Raw genomic sequence first — 14,426 nt, 5'->3', positions numbered from 1 at the left:
GGGACCAGATGGCATTCATCCAAGAGTTCTGAAGGAACTCAAATGTGAAATTGCGGAACTATTAACTATAGTTTGTACCTGTCCTTTAAATCAGCGACTGTACCCAATGACTGGAAGATAGCTAAGGTAACACCAATATTTAAGAAGGGCTCCAGAGGTGATCCTGGCAATTACAGACTGGTAAGTCTAACGTCAGTTCCGGTCAAATTAGTTGAAACAATAGTAAAGAATAAAATTGTCAGACACGTAGGGTCTGAGGGGGTCAACAAACATGTGGACCAGGGGGATCCAGTGGACATAGTGTACTTAGATTTCCAGAAAGTCTTTGACAAGGTCCCTCACCAAAGGCTCTTATGTAAATTAAGTTGTCATGGGATAAGAGGGAAGATCCTTTCATGGACTGAGAACTGGTTAAAAGACAGGGAACGAAGGGTAGGAATAAATGGTAAATTTTCAGAATGGAGAGGGGTGACTAGTGGTGTTCCCCAAGGGTCAGTCCTAGGACCAATCCTATTCAACTTATTCATAAATGATCTGGAGAAAGGGGTAAACAGTGAGGTGGCAAAGTTTGCAGATGATACTAAACTGCTCAAGATAGTTAAGACCAAAGCAGACTGTGAAGAACTTCAAAAAGATGTCACAAAACTAAGTGATTGGGCAACAAAATGGCAAATGAAATTTAATATGGATAAGTGTAAAGTAATGCACATTGGAAAAAATAACCCCAACTATACATACAATATGATGGGGGGCTAATTTAGCTAGAACTAATCAGGAGAAAGATCTTGGAGTCATCGTGGATAGTTCTCCGAAGACATCCACGCAGTGTTCAGCGGCAGTCCAAAAAGCAAATGGGATGTTAGGAATCATTAAAAAAGGGATAGAGAATAAGATAGAGAATATCTTATTGCCCTTATCTAAATCCATGGTACGCCCACATCTTGAATACTGCTTACAGATGTGGTCCCCTCATCTCAAAAAAGATATACTGGCATTAGAAAAGGTTCAGAAAAGGGCAACTAAAATGATTAGGGGTTTGGAACGTTTGGAAAGGAATCTCCCATATGAGGAGAGATTAAAGAGGCTAGGACTTTCAGCTTGGAAAAGAGGAGACTAAGGGGGGATATGATAGAGGTATATAAAATCAGAGTGGTGTGGAGAAAGTGAATAAGGAAAAGTTATTTACTTGTTCCCATAATATAAGAACTAGGGGCCTCCAAATGAAATTAATGGGCAGCAGGTTTAAAACAAATAAAAGGAAGTTCTTCTTCACTCAGCGCACAGTCAACCACTGGGACTCCTTGCCTGAGGAGGTTGTGAAGGCTAGGACTTTAACAGGGTTTAAAAGAGAACTGGATAAATTCATGGAGGTTAAGTCCATTAATGGCTATTAGCCAGGATGGGTAAGGAATGGTGTCCCTAGCCTCTGTTTGTCAAAGGGATGAGATGGATGGCAGGAGAGAGATCACTAGATCATTACGTGTTAGGTTCACTCCCTCTAGGGCACCTGGCATTGGCCACTCTTGGTAGACAGGATACTGGGCTGGATGGACCTTTGGTCTGACGCAGTATGACCCATTTTTATGTGTTATATATGCTAATAAGCTTGATGTACGTGGATGAGTAACCTATGGGAAAAGGGTACCCCAATATGAAGAAATAAAAATAAAGAAAAGGGGATGAAACCCCGACTTAATATGCATTAGGCATAATGGTGTCAGTATAACACATTATAAAAACTGAATCCCAGGCTGGGTGCCTTGGTTGATGTACCTATTGGGAAACATCCGGATGATGGCCACTGGCGATGGTGATGAGGAAGATGATGATGACAAAGAAGATTATGACTAATGTTTCAAGTTGTTGTGCAAGGGATGGTGTGAGTATATGAATGCGTAGATGCACATTCTGTAATATCTCTAACTACCTTGGTGGGTTGCAGTGTTTGTAACTTTGCTAACTGTATTATTACAAATACCAATTTTTTTTCTTAAGTGTGAGTGTTTGCAATCGTGTTGATCAGGGTTCGTAGTTGAACAGTAATTTTAGTAATACTGTGTCTGATCTTGCGACAAGAACCTATCAAACCTCAGAGTGTTAACTGAGAATTCTTAAATAATCAATATAATTAATAGACAACCCATAGATCAACTAGGTGGCGCTATTACCCTAACTTATATATATATATATATATATATATATATAGGGGTAATATATATATAATCAAAATATATATTTACAATCTAAATAATGTGTAATACCTTGTAGTACCTTGTGCTATTGTGCACTTCAGAAATAATTCATTGTAGGGATATTATGGGGAAAATCTAATTGTTGTTCCTCTCTATATTATACTCCTCTATGGATAAAATGATTGTTTCTCCAGAGAGTTCAATCCTAAACATTAGATATATGCTAAATACAATTTAAAAAATTAAAAAGGAAAAGAAATAATAGAAACCAATCAGATTTCATTTGCTGTGAAACCTCTGTATACTTTTACACTCTGTGATTTAAAGACTGCAACTGGTTTAAAAGGCATCTATTTAGTACTGTTTATGCCCCTCACACCCTGTCTACAGTGGGTCAGGAAGCTAGTGGTCAGAGTACCTTCACATGGACACCTTTTTATCATTGTGTGCCATCAGCTTCAGATGTACCAACCTGGAAAGTGATATTGGCATTGATTGACTGGAGGGGCTAATCTACTAGATCCACAAATAAATGTACCTAGTCACTCAAAACCAGTGCAAAGGGGAAATAAAGGGGGTATATTCTGTTTTGTCCTGCCTTATTCATTTTTCTGTGAAAAGTCTAGTAAATCTGATTGTGTGTGTGAGTATGAATAAATATTACCATAGATGCTTTTAATAATTACTTTAAATTCCATGTTATACTATGCATGTAAATGAGCACTAAACTAACCCCCTGGTCATGATGGTATTTATCTATAACACCCTTTGAAAATTTCAAGCCATTGTGATGCTTTTAGGTTTCAACCCAGATCTGGAAGGGGTCGTGTCAACACCTACCCTTTAACTCTAGGTGCAAGTTCCTTTTTGCAAGGTGACCCCAGCAGTCCCCCAGTCCCGAATTTCCCCCAAACCATTTGTCCTATAGTGTCCAGCCCTCTCACTGAACACTTACAGAAATTAAGTTCCCTCAAAGAGACAGTACCCAGTAGTTTATTACCTTAAGTGGGGTTAACAAACACTATATTTTAAACAAGCTCTGCAGTGGTTTGTGGTAAAAGTAAAACAAGTTTATTAAACAAAAATTCATAGGATTAAGTGATACCAAGGTTAAGGAATAAAGATAGAAAGGATCACAAGCAAATAAAAGTAAAAAAGTATGCTTCTAAAAAGACAAAAATTTTATTTCAGCAAGTTACAGTCTTTTCATAAGCAGGTTTTTCACCTATACTCAGAGAACCCCCTTGGTTGAAGGATCCATTTTTCTGTGATTTCATGAGCTCTGGACCCTTTAGTACCTCAAAGTGATAGAAGCCAAAATGGCTCTTTTTCTTTGCTTATTTCTTCCTGAAGTTCTTTGACCTGCTTCAAGAGAAAGGAAGGCTTTCTGGGCATGCAGTTGTCTTTCCCCACTTGCTTTCCTTTGTCTTTGATTACACCTTGCTTAATTTACATCAGACACACACTCAAGCAGGCAGAATCACATTCTTTGTCAGGCATGGCTTAGACACTGCTTGCCAAGTACATTTTAAGAACATATTCCCAGTACATATAAAGTCCTTTATGGGTTTACCATACCTATATCAAGCAAGAATATTAATGATCAGTGAGTTATTAGTTTTCTGATGGTATATCACATGCCACCTTTTCAGTATTATGACAACAGCGTGCCTGCCACTGTTCCCTCTAAGCTGTGTGCGTGTGCACGCGCACGCAGATCCTAAACCCCACGCACATGGCGAAACACCACACACACAAACATTTGCACAGAAACACAACAATTTGCACAGAAGAATTTTTTTGTGCACACAGCCTGTCAAAAATTAGAGGGAACATTGGTGCTGGTGCTGCGGTGCTCTTATGATCACAGCCATGTACACACAGTTCACTATATCACTACAATACTAGATAACTACAGCTAATATAGTATCAACAGGCACCCATAGCTTGTGTGCAATGAAGGAATCATCACCTCAACAATTTAGATACAGAAAGTGAAGCATGTGCTGAAAAAGGCCAAGTCTTTGTGACTTTGACTTCCACCACTGGTTGGTCTCAGTGGCTTTTCAACTGCCTCCTTTCTCCAAACTAAAGGCTCTCTCTGGTAGTTGCTCTGTGGTACTGCTGATGAAAGTTCTGGCTTTGATTCCCATGGAAAACCATCTTGCCTATATGTGCATGTGACCATAGTTCTTTGTGGTTGTGTTGGTGGGGTTTGTTTGCTTTATTTAATAAAGCTAGCTGATTGATCAGAAGGTAACCTAGGGGCTGCCAAGAAGGACTGAGGTGTAAATTTAATCCTACCAATGGAAAGAAGTAATAGAAGTTATCACATGATAAACTAAATGGTTTTGCACTATCACATAGTACCTGCCAGATCCTGGCAATGTGTTTGGACCAAATCCTTGGAGTCATTTTAAATCTTTGCAGATTTTTTCTGCATAGTAATCTGACATTTGAGTATAAATATAATTATTCTCTGCTTTTTTCCAATGTAATACTTACAATTATTGATATAATTTTGCAAAAACCCCATTACTTTCTCAGTGTAGCACATTACGCCACAATCTCAATGTCTTTTATAACCCTGTGTGTAACTAACTGCTATTTTCCCCTCTAATATTTTGTGCTTTAGTAGAGTAAGAACTTGCCTTAATGCCTTGACACTCGCTTTTATCTATGCACCATTGTCCTTGTTTATTAAGAACAGTTCAACACAGTCTAGTGACTGAAAAGAATATTGCTAATAATATTACTATCAAGTTAATTCATAGCCCCATAAAGAGCGATAATACATTTTTCAAGCATCAGTTAATGTACTCTATGACATCCTGTACACCCAGCAAATCTAAATCAGAGCCATTTCTGCAATACCTTTCCTTTTTAACTACTGCTGATGGATATTCTTTGAGGTCTGCGCATTTCAGTGAAATGCTGGACTGGCAAGGAAGGAAATTAGAGATGCATGCTATTATTCCCTCCCAATTAATTTGTATCATCTTTTTTCATTTGAAATAGCATTTAAAGGGTATAAGGAATCAACAGATTGTCACTGATTTGCATCAACTGACTCTGACAAAGGACGTCATGGAAAACTGGTCAACCCTAAACAATTAAAGTTTGACACATACTAATAAGTTCTAATTAAGGAATTATAAAGATAGTCTCATTTGTAGGGTATCTCTTTACATCATATAACTACATCATAAAAAGGTTATAGTATCAATGTGAAACAGCTTGAAAGAAATTGAGTTTCCCTGTGGCATATATAAAAGAGGTGACAGGTTTTTTTTTAGGTCTCATAATATTTCTTTTGTATTTGTTTTAATTGTGTTAGTGTTATGTTGTTCTCTGCTTATATGCAGCAACTAGCATCTTTTCAATGTCTTCACTTCAAAAGCAGTCTGGATTAAGATGTCTGATTGGCTCTCTTGTTTCAACTCAACAGGGGCTGGAGGCTGGTCTCCATCAGATAGTGACCATTATCAGTGGCTGCAGGTGGATTTTGGGAGCAGGAAACAAATCAGCGCTATTGCAACGCAAGGCAGATACAGCAGCTCCGATTGGGTGACTCAATACCGGATGCTCTATAGTGATACAGGGAGAAACTGGAAGCCATATCACCAGGATGGAAACATTTGGGTAAGTCACTGGCCTAAAACTCAAGCACTAGGTCATGCAGTGCACTCCTTTGAATAGACTGACTCGTCCTTGGAAAATATATATCCTCTATTGTGTATATATGAAAAGAGCATACAATTTTATCCAAAATATAATAGTCTAGCATTAGGATTGTTGACTGTTAGGAATTCCATTCCTAGATCAAGAAAATCAATGTAGACTTATGGCAACTCTCAGAAGCCAATGAGCAATAATGTACAACTAGTGTTCAATACTGATAATTTTTTCCCTGCTCTTTCCATTCTCCTCTATTTTATTCCCTGTATGTGGGACTCACAAATGGACACACTAAGAATCTCTTCTCCCCACTGCACTGATTTTCATTAAAATTGTCAAGAGGTTTTTTGGGCATGGGATCTCAACCTGGGGGGTCATGATCTCTAGAACCAGGACTCAGAGAGATCACAACAATGCTCTCTTTCTTTGTGGCAAGATGGAAGGGGGAATAAAGATGGGTGGGGGGTGATTCCCAAATCTGTGTGTGTGTTGCAACATGAATTCACAGTATGGAAAAGGTTGAGAACTATTGTTCTAGAAGAAGTACGTTTGCCCTCCTGAAAAACATAAAATAAAAATCTTTCCCAGATATCTTACACGCTTAGATAACAACATTTTTATAGTTACTTTGATGTTTGTAATTCTCATCCTTCAGTATATTTATTGTATTAAATACCTGGGGAAATATTGGCTATATATTTGGCTATATAACGCAACTGGAAAATCACTGAAGATGGCGATAGCAATTCAGGTTTTGTACCTCTGCATTAAATGGATCCTATTCTTATCTTCACCCAACACATGAATTTTGGAGAATAAGTCAGATTTTTTTTTTATTAAGCCGTTGGGCAGACACATGTGGCCAGATCCCCAGCTGATGTAAATTAATGAACCTGCACTGAAGACAACGGAGCTATGCAGATTCATGCCAGCTATGGACATGTCCCACTGTGAGTGGAAGGTCAGGAGTCGTACAGGTTTCAGTTGTTGAGGTGGCAACAGGGCCCACAAAATGGAGTGTTGCCATATTCCTAGATTTTGGAATAGTTGATTAATTTTCTCCTGGAACTGGAAGCTGATTCCTAGACATTCTCAGGAAATCCTGGATCAGTGTCAGCCTCAGGTGAGAACAGAGTCTATTGTATTGAATGTAATGGGTTAGAAATTAGGATGTGAAAAATAGTGGCATTCACAGTTTCTCTGCGGGAGAACACAAAACCTTAGAGTTACGAACTGACTACTGTAAGAACAGAAAAAGAATGTATTGCCTTAGACCTTTTGTATTCCATGTCAGTACAGCAGGGTTTGTTACTGCAGGCAGTAATGGAACTTCTGTTTTGGCCTTTCACCTGTCACACAGCAGCAATTAATTTACTCCTTCTTCTGAAAAGTTTAATCCAGTGTTTTACCTGCAAAAAAACAAAGCTATTGCTTATCCTCCTCTTCCTAAAGGTAGCCATAGGAGAGGCTTCTTCCTTTTAAAATATATATGTGGAAGGCACAATGAAGAATTGGGAATCCAAATTAATTAATAGGTATTGTGTCTAGCAAAAGAGGTACTGGCCTTTGTTATAGGCAAGAAGATTTAATATTGTGCTATTTTATGATAAAGTTCAGAATAAAAGCGTTCTTTTACTGAAGTCATTTTAAATTTTTTTTATTGAAAATGAACTTCATCAAATATACAGAGTAAGAGGAAGGATTTAAAAGGAATTCATTTCACATGTATGTTACATAAAGGTTGTCATATGTGTACCATATTGATGTATTGAAAAACCTAAGATATAATATGAAGTGGAAAAAAATTAAAAAGGAAGGGAAAAAAAGTTAGGAAAGAAGAGAAAGTGCCATGTGTGAATGCTAGACTTCGCCATGTGCTCTTTAAGGAATAAGGTGCTTCTTGCAAACACTTATGAATGTAACTTGCCATGTGGGAGCAGTCTCACTGAACTCAACAGGACTGTTCATATATGGAAAGTCACTTAAAAGTAGCAGTGTTTGCAGGGTTGAGACCTAAGAGAGTATTTCAAAGACGGAGTTTGAACCCCAAGAAATTCCCCTCAGGAGCACAAGGAAAGGGGGCAGAGCAGTTGCAGCTATTTGACTGAAGGGTATATAAAACAGAACAGTTTCATTGATGGCTGACATGCTGCTTGAAGAAGGAAAAACTGCTCTCCATACCTTGAAGGGGAAAGCTTCAAACCTTTAGCTGGTTTATTTTAAGCTTTAAATGTTTGTTTGCCCAAGTTGCTGAGGGTTTTGGGGAAGGTCCTTTACTTGCATTAAATACCAATTCTCTGCCTGAAAGATTCCCCCCCCCCCTTTCCTTTGTTACAAACAAGACTGCTCTGTGATTTTGTGGGGAGGATTGTGGATCTCTTAACGTCCATGTTCACCTTGGCTATCACCTGCAAAAATTTAGAATCATAGATGTGACTTATTCACCACACAATGCCTAATTAACAAAAATGGATTCCTATCTTCTTGAGGTGGAAACCACAAGAGCAGTTCAACAACTCAGACCTTCTAGACAGAACATTTTATCTTTATATCCATTTATCTAGTTGGTTTCCCCAATATATAGTATAACCAATCCCTTGGGAACACTGATGGCCTGCATTTTCTTTCTTTTCCCTGGACAAAGGCATTAGAGAAAAAACAAAACAAGGAATCCTTTCTCTCTCCCTTTCTTTTGAAGAACACATCAGAACAACTAGCATTGAGGCTTAGAATCCAATCTGGGATTTTGGCTATTATAATCGCTTTCATGTAATAGAAGTTTCCATATCTGGAAAGGACAAGCCCTTTCTTTTATCCATTCTTGAGGACGCTGTCCCTGCCCTATTTCTGATTCAAAAAACAAAAACAAAACAGCTTTGGGGGATATAAACAGAAACCACTGTAAGTCCCAACATGTGAGCCCTCTTTGAATAGTTTAAATGGCTAATTTTGAGTTGTCTCTGCCACACAACGTGCTGACTTTATTTTTAATTGGAAATTCACTCAGTATTTACTGCTGCAGTATCTCTCCTTCTTCACTCTATAGACCATTAAGAAGGAGTAGAGGACAGGTGCAAGGGGTCAGACAGTGGCAGTGGGTTCTTAGGGAGCCATGTTGCCAGGGAGGAGTGGGAGTCAGTATAGGGAGCATCATGAAGACAGGGACTCTGTATGATGGCGCACCAGATTCTTAATCATGTAAATTGATTTTTACCAGCTGAGGATCTGGCTTTGAAAGTTTAAACTCACAGGGTCAAATTCTAGTCAATTACATGCTTGCAGCTCCATCTGAAATCCCTTTAAGAAGAATTTAGAACCCAGAGAGCTTTCCACTGGGTTTTCACTGTCCAATGCTTTTATTCACCTGAGAGTGGCAGCATATGACCTTTAGTTAAGACCCAACTTCCTTTCACGTACACCTAAATGATGATGTTCTTTGACAACAGTAAATCTGAAAATAAAGGAAAAAACAGGGGGACTGTCACATTCTGGGGTTTAATTCAGACCAGCCAGAGGTCATGCCACCACTTGTATTATAACCCTGAATGCCCCCAAAATGCTTCTGCTACTTGTGGCTTCCTGCCTGGGGGAGGGGACACAGCCAGCAGCCAGCATGCACTTCATGTTCTGTATAAGGTACAGTTCTGATTCAGTCACTTTGTATCCAACAGCGTGCCAGCAATGATTACAGACACACTCTTGTCTTTACCAGACTTGGTTAACGTTAGCAGATGATCTCAATGCATCCACAGTCCCAAACCCTGTGCTCTGCAACATCCATCTCTCTCCTGCAATATTTAGAGGAATAATAAGGTAAGTTTTCTCCTTTAAAGAGACAAAACCCAGCAGCTGGAGTTAACATTCACTTTAAATTAAACTCAGTGTTCAGTTAGATTAAAAAAGTTAAATAAATTTATTAAGAAAGGAAGATAAAGTTTAAGTATATGAGATAAAGTTAGAAATAGTTACGAGCAAATAGAGTGAAAACATGCATCCAAAAGTCTAAAACGTAATCTAGCAAGATACATGCTTTGTTCAAGATTTTTTTTCTCACCAGTCTTCCTTCTTTCCAGCCATGGCTGACTTCCTCTCTGTCTAGACCTTCCACAGAAGTACAAGGTGCTGGCTTCCCTTGTCTTTGCCTAAGTAGGTTTCTTACCTGTGTTCAGTTCCCAGAGACTTCAACCCCCATTGGTTGAAGGACCCACCTTTCTCAGCTTGCAAGAGCTCTGACCCCTTGTGTCTGTCTGGTGATAGATGCCAAAGATGGCTTATATCTTCCAACATCCAACTACCTTGTTTCAAGAAGCAGGATGACTTTATCTATTCTTCCCTTCCGACGGACTACCAATCCCTCTGATGATTTCTATGTAAGTGGGACTTCCATTGGTTTTAGTCACACCTTACCTAATTTCTTTGGAGACAAGTAGATAGCTGTCTTCCTTCCTACCTGGATAAAACCTGTTCCTCCCTTTGTTTGGTCACAGACTGTAAATTATAATATCAATGAGTATCCTTAATTCCTTATATAGTTTAATACCTACAGTTCACAATGATATTAGTCACCAGTGTCTCATAGGCTTTCATAAAACACTTGACTTGTACTTTTATAAAACAGTAATATTGTTACAATCTGTTGATTCAATTGCTTATCATTTGAGGTTCAGACCCCCTGTCTTTATAGTCCTGATAAAGTTTCTCCTCATTCGCTGCTTGATAGCTTTGTTTACCTAATATGTACATTGACCTTCATTGTTTTTGCCTGTCAACCAGGCTGGTCAAAGAAGCAAACACATTCCTTTGTCTAGGGCAGACCTTTTTACCAATTTCCCCATACATGCCTACTTTAAACACACCTTAGCCATGATTCCAGCATATGTCCATAACTCTTAATATAAACCACGTATGCACATCATGCAAGAATGTTAATGGTTAGTGAGTTATTAATTGTCCAATTATATATTACAAAATGTCTTTTACTTAGATACAGATTATAGCAATGGTGTGTTAGGTGTGTTAGCAATGGTGTGTTAGGAGTATGTCAGGCCTGACAAAAGTTGCTGACACAGAGGAGTGAACCACAAATGGGCCTCTGTGTCATAGGGACAAAGGAAAATTGAAATGTAGAGTTCAGCAATATTCAACAATATAAAGCAATTATAATATCAAATGATACAGCCAGGGGACAAAATATGGGGGATAAAAGGAAATAAAAAAGAAAAGCTGGTTAGGGGAGATAGAGTAAAAAGGAAATAATTCCAACAAAGACCTCGGTAAGAACAAACCACAATAATCTGCATAAAATGTTGAAATGATCCCCTTTTGTATGCATTAGTCAGGGGAAAAAGAAGTTCTATAATTACCTGCTAGGTAAGAGACAAATCAAAAGTCTCTCACTAAGACTGTGATGAGGAAACTGCTTTCAAGGTGAATTTAGAGTAAGTTTCCCATTTCTGCTAAATAGATTTTCTGACCCAACCCCTCTCGGGCTTTGGGATATTTTCAATTCCCATGAATTTTAATAAGATGAGTGAATGTGCCTTTTTTCCATAAAAATACCTAGCACCGAGTGAATTCTGATCACCTTTCCTAACTACACTCTTGTATTTTGAGTTTCTAATTTTAAGAATTCAGGAGGTTTCCCCACATACGTCAATCTGTTGGGGCATTTCATATTAGTATAATGTATAGGTATCAATATAAATGTATATCTATATAAACTATATCCAGCTATCTGTCTGCAAAATACATATCAGATGTGTTTCTGTGTTTGATATTGTTCCTCTCCCCTAACCCCAATATAGATGTTATAAGTGGGTCATATTCATCTTGCTGAATATAATGCAAACATGGCCTACACTGTATAGTGCTGGGGTAAAAGAGAATGCTCAGAACTTTTGAATATGCTCCAGTGCAGAACTTATAAATATACTGCAGTGCAGTGGAGTGGGAATAGAAGATGTCTAGATTCAGGCCCATCCTAGAGAAAATTGGAAGAATCTAGCTATTTTTATTCCATGCATTTGGAGGGTGCTTATATTTAATTAGTCATTATGATTGTTGTTGTTTTTAATTTGACTATGCTAGCATAAGTCCTGATCAGCTGTCGTCTTCTCGTTTTCTTATTCTTGAGGATCATGAGTACAAGGAAGTAGCTTCTGAAATAAGTTTGAGTTACAGGTTGTTAGGAAAGTTAGAGTTGAGGCATCTGATACACAAGCTGAGAGTCATATTCTGTTCAATCCTGACATCTGTATGACTCCATTGATATTCAGAGAAAGCAGATTTTGGTCCCTTAGAGTGAATAAAGCCCTGGACTAAGTGATTGTTACATCCAGAGAATGGATGTTGATTCTGTTTATGCCAGAGCTAAATTTGACACATTATGTCCAAAGGTTTTTACCAGTGTTTACTCCCTACTAATGATATAGCATAAGACTTGGGAATCTCACCCGCTGATGGAAAGAAAAGGGATGTTTTCATCCAAGATATAATATGTTTTAATTGAGCACAAAAGTTATACACAACATTTCTATTTTGGGCTTTCTAATTCACTCCTTATTCCCTTTCCAAAACCATTCATCTCAGTGAAGACTCTAGTTTCTCCAATTTCTTCCTGATTTAAAAAAAAATACATTTCTCCTTTGCTGCTTGTTATGTCAAAATTACTACTTAAAAATGCAACCAAACCTCTGAGAAAATATGGGCAACAGGTTGATATGCACTTGTGTGCTGCAGGAGAGTCTGATCCTGCTTAGTATTGGAATAGTACAATCTCTGTATTGAGCAACTCTATCACAGAATGCTCTTGTAGAGACAAAGCAGCCATACTGACACCCAGCCATAGTCAGTGCTGATCTGAAACAGTGAAGATAGCTTTGGTAGGAAAAAGAGCTTCTGGTACTGTATCCTCTTGCAGTATTTGCTATGTCTGAGATGGTCAAGTTAAGCGCTCATTTCCTATTGAAAGTTCATGGGATTTGGGTGTGTCACTCCCTTGGGCTCCTTTGAAAATCCCAGCCTACGTAAATGTCCTTAGGGGTTTTATAAAACTTACAGTAAATGATAAAGGAGAGCAAAATGCTCATCCCTCAACTATTGAGTAATACATTTAAAAGGTCCTATATGTCTCAGCAGTCAGACTACCCTAGTTTGCATATTTATTAACAAGTATATTCAGGCCCCCAACTCAGCTTTTACAGGGTACATGTGTTGTTGGCTTCACAATGAAGCTTTGCTCCTCTTTCATTTGACATTTGATGTCAGTTGGTGTGGAAGAAGTAGAAGCACCTGTGATTTAGGTCCTTTGAGCCCTAGATAACAGCTGTCTGAACACAGGTAACTTTATCTCTAATGGGAACAAGGTAGAGATCAGCTTGGAGTTCTACCCCGCCCTGGTGAAAATGGATGGGTGTCACCTGTCTTATTGACATCATCCCACCGTTCCTGGGCCAGAGTTCAGCTCCCCCTCAGCACTTTTCTTGCCCCACATCACAAGGGCTGCTCTAGACCTTGCTCCCTTCTTTTCTTAGGGTCCCTATTGCCCCAATCTCCCCTTCCCATTATGACCTTTTACTTTAGATAGGATGTTCTCTATTCAGTTCCCATAGTGAACCACCCCTTTGGGTCTAAAACTTGAAAAGGGCTGAGCACCTATAACTTCCACTGAAGTCACTGTGGCTTAGCATCTTCTGCATGTTGCCAACCTACAGGTTGAGACCCCATGACAAGAAGAATATGGACACAGGAAAGGAATATTGCTTTTGCTCTAGTGAAACCAAACAATAATGTGGATATGATGTAACTGTCACTACCATTATGTCTTTACAAAATAGATAGTGTATTGACAGGACACTTTTATACTTCAAGCACTTGCCGCCTATGCATCTTTAAAACCCCCAAGAAGAAGAGCTGTGCTGAGAAGCAACAGTTTTGTGTTGTAAAGAAGAGAGATAGCATGCTCATTTTTGTGCAAGGGGGGAAGAAAAGGTTTTATGTAAATAAATTGAGTGAATGTTTAAAAGATATCCAGAAAAATACCAGCCAGGGGACATCTTAAATTAAATGGCAAAATGTATTTAAGCCAAATGCTTCTAGAGTGTTTCCTGTTCATCACAGCAATATTTTGTTTTGGAGCAAAATAACAAAAGTTGCAATGGGTGCTTAAGAAGATTAAAAGGAACACTCAAGCTGTTAGATCAGATCAGAACAATGGTCCTGCTAGTTCAGTAAACCTAGCTAATAATGCAATGTATAGGTATAAGATTCATCATCTCATGCAAGCAACTACTGAGTGTGCTGACACAGGGTATTGTAATTAGTCTTTCAGTCTAGAAACCTTAAAATTCCATTTTTTTCTTCCCCAAAAGGGGGAATCTTTAGAGTCCCTGTTTAAAATAAATATAAGACTATTTAATAATACTTGCCTCTATAGAACAAGTGGAATTTTAAGGGCCTAGTAATATATATAATTGTGTTAAGTTGCATAAGAGATATACATTTACATTCTGGGAATGGGGCTGGTCTTTGTATGGGATGCTGATTATGGGACATTAT

General features: G+C 38.4%; 1 protein-coding gene across 2 annotated transcripts in view; it reads left to right on the top strand.

Annotated features, from left to right (window-relative positions):
- Positions 1-14,426, top strand: part of CNTNAP2 (contactin associated protein 2) — a 1,640,949-nt gene that overhangs the window by 553,161 nt on the left and 1,073,362 nt on the right. For both annotated transcript variants that reach the window (XM_074945269.1, XM_074945270.1), the window contains exon 3: positions 5,641-5,834. In XM_074945269.1, coding sequence (XP_074801370.1) covers positions 5,641-5,834 — 194 coding nt within the window. The remainder of the gene's footprint in view (positions 1-5,640; positions 5,835-14,426) is intronic.

Source organism: Natator depressus, chromosome 2 (assembly GCF_965152275.1).
Source record: "Natator depressus isolate rNatDep1 chromosome 2, rNatDep2.hap1, whole genome shotgun sequence".
Taxonomy (NCBI): Eukaryota; Metazoa; Chordata; order Testudines; family Cheloniidae; genus Natator; species Natator depressus.
This window is presented reverse-complemented; position numbering and strand designations above follow the sequence as displayed.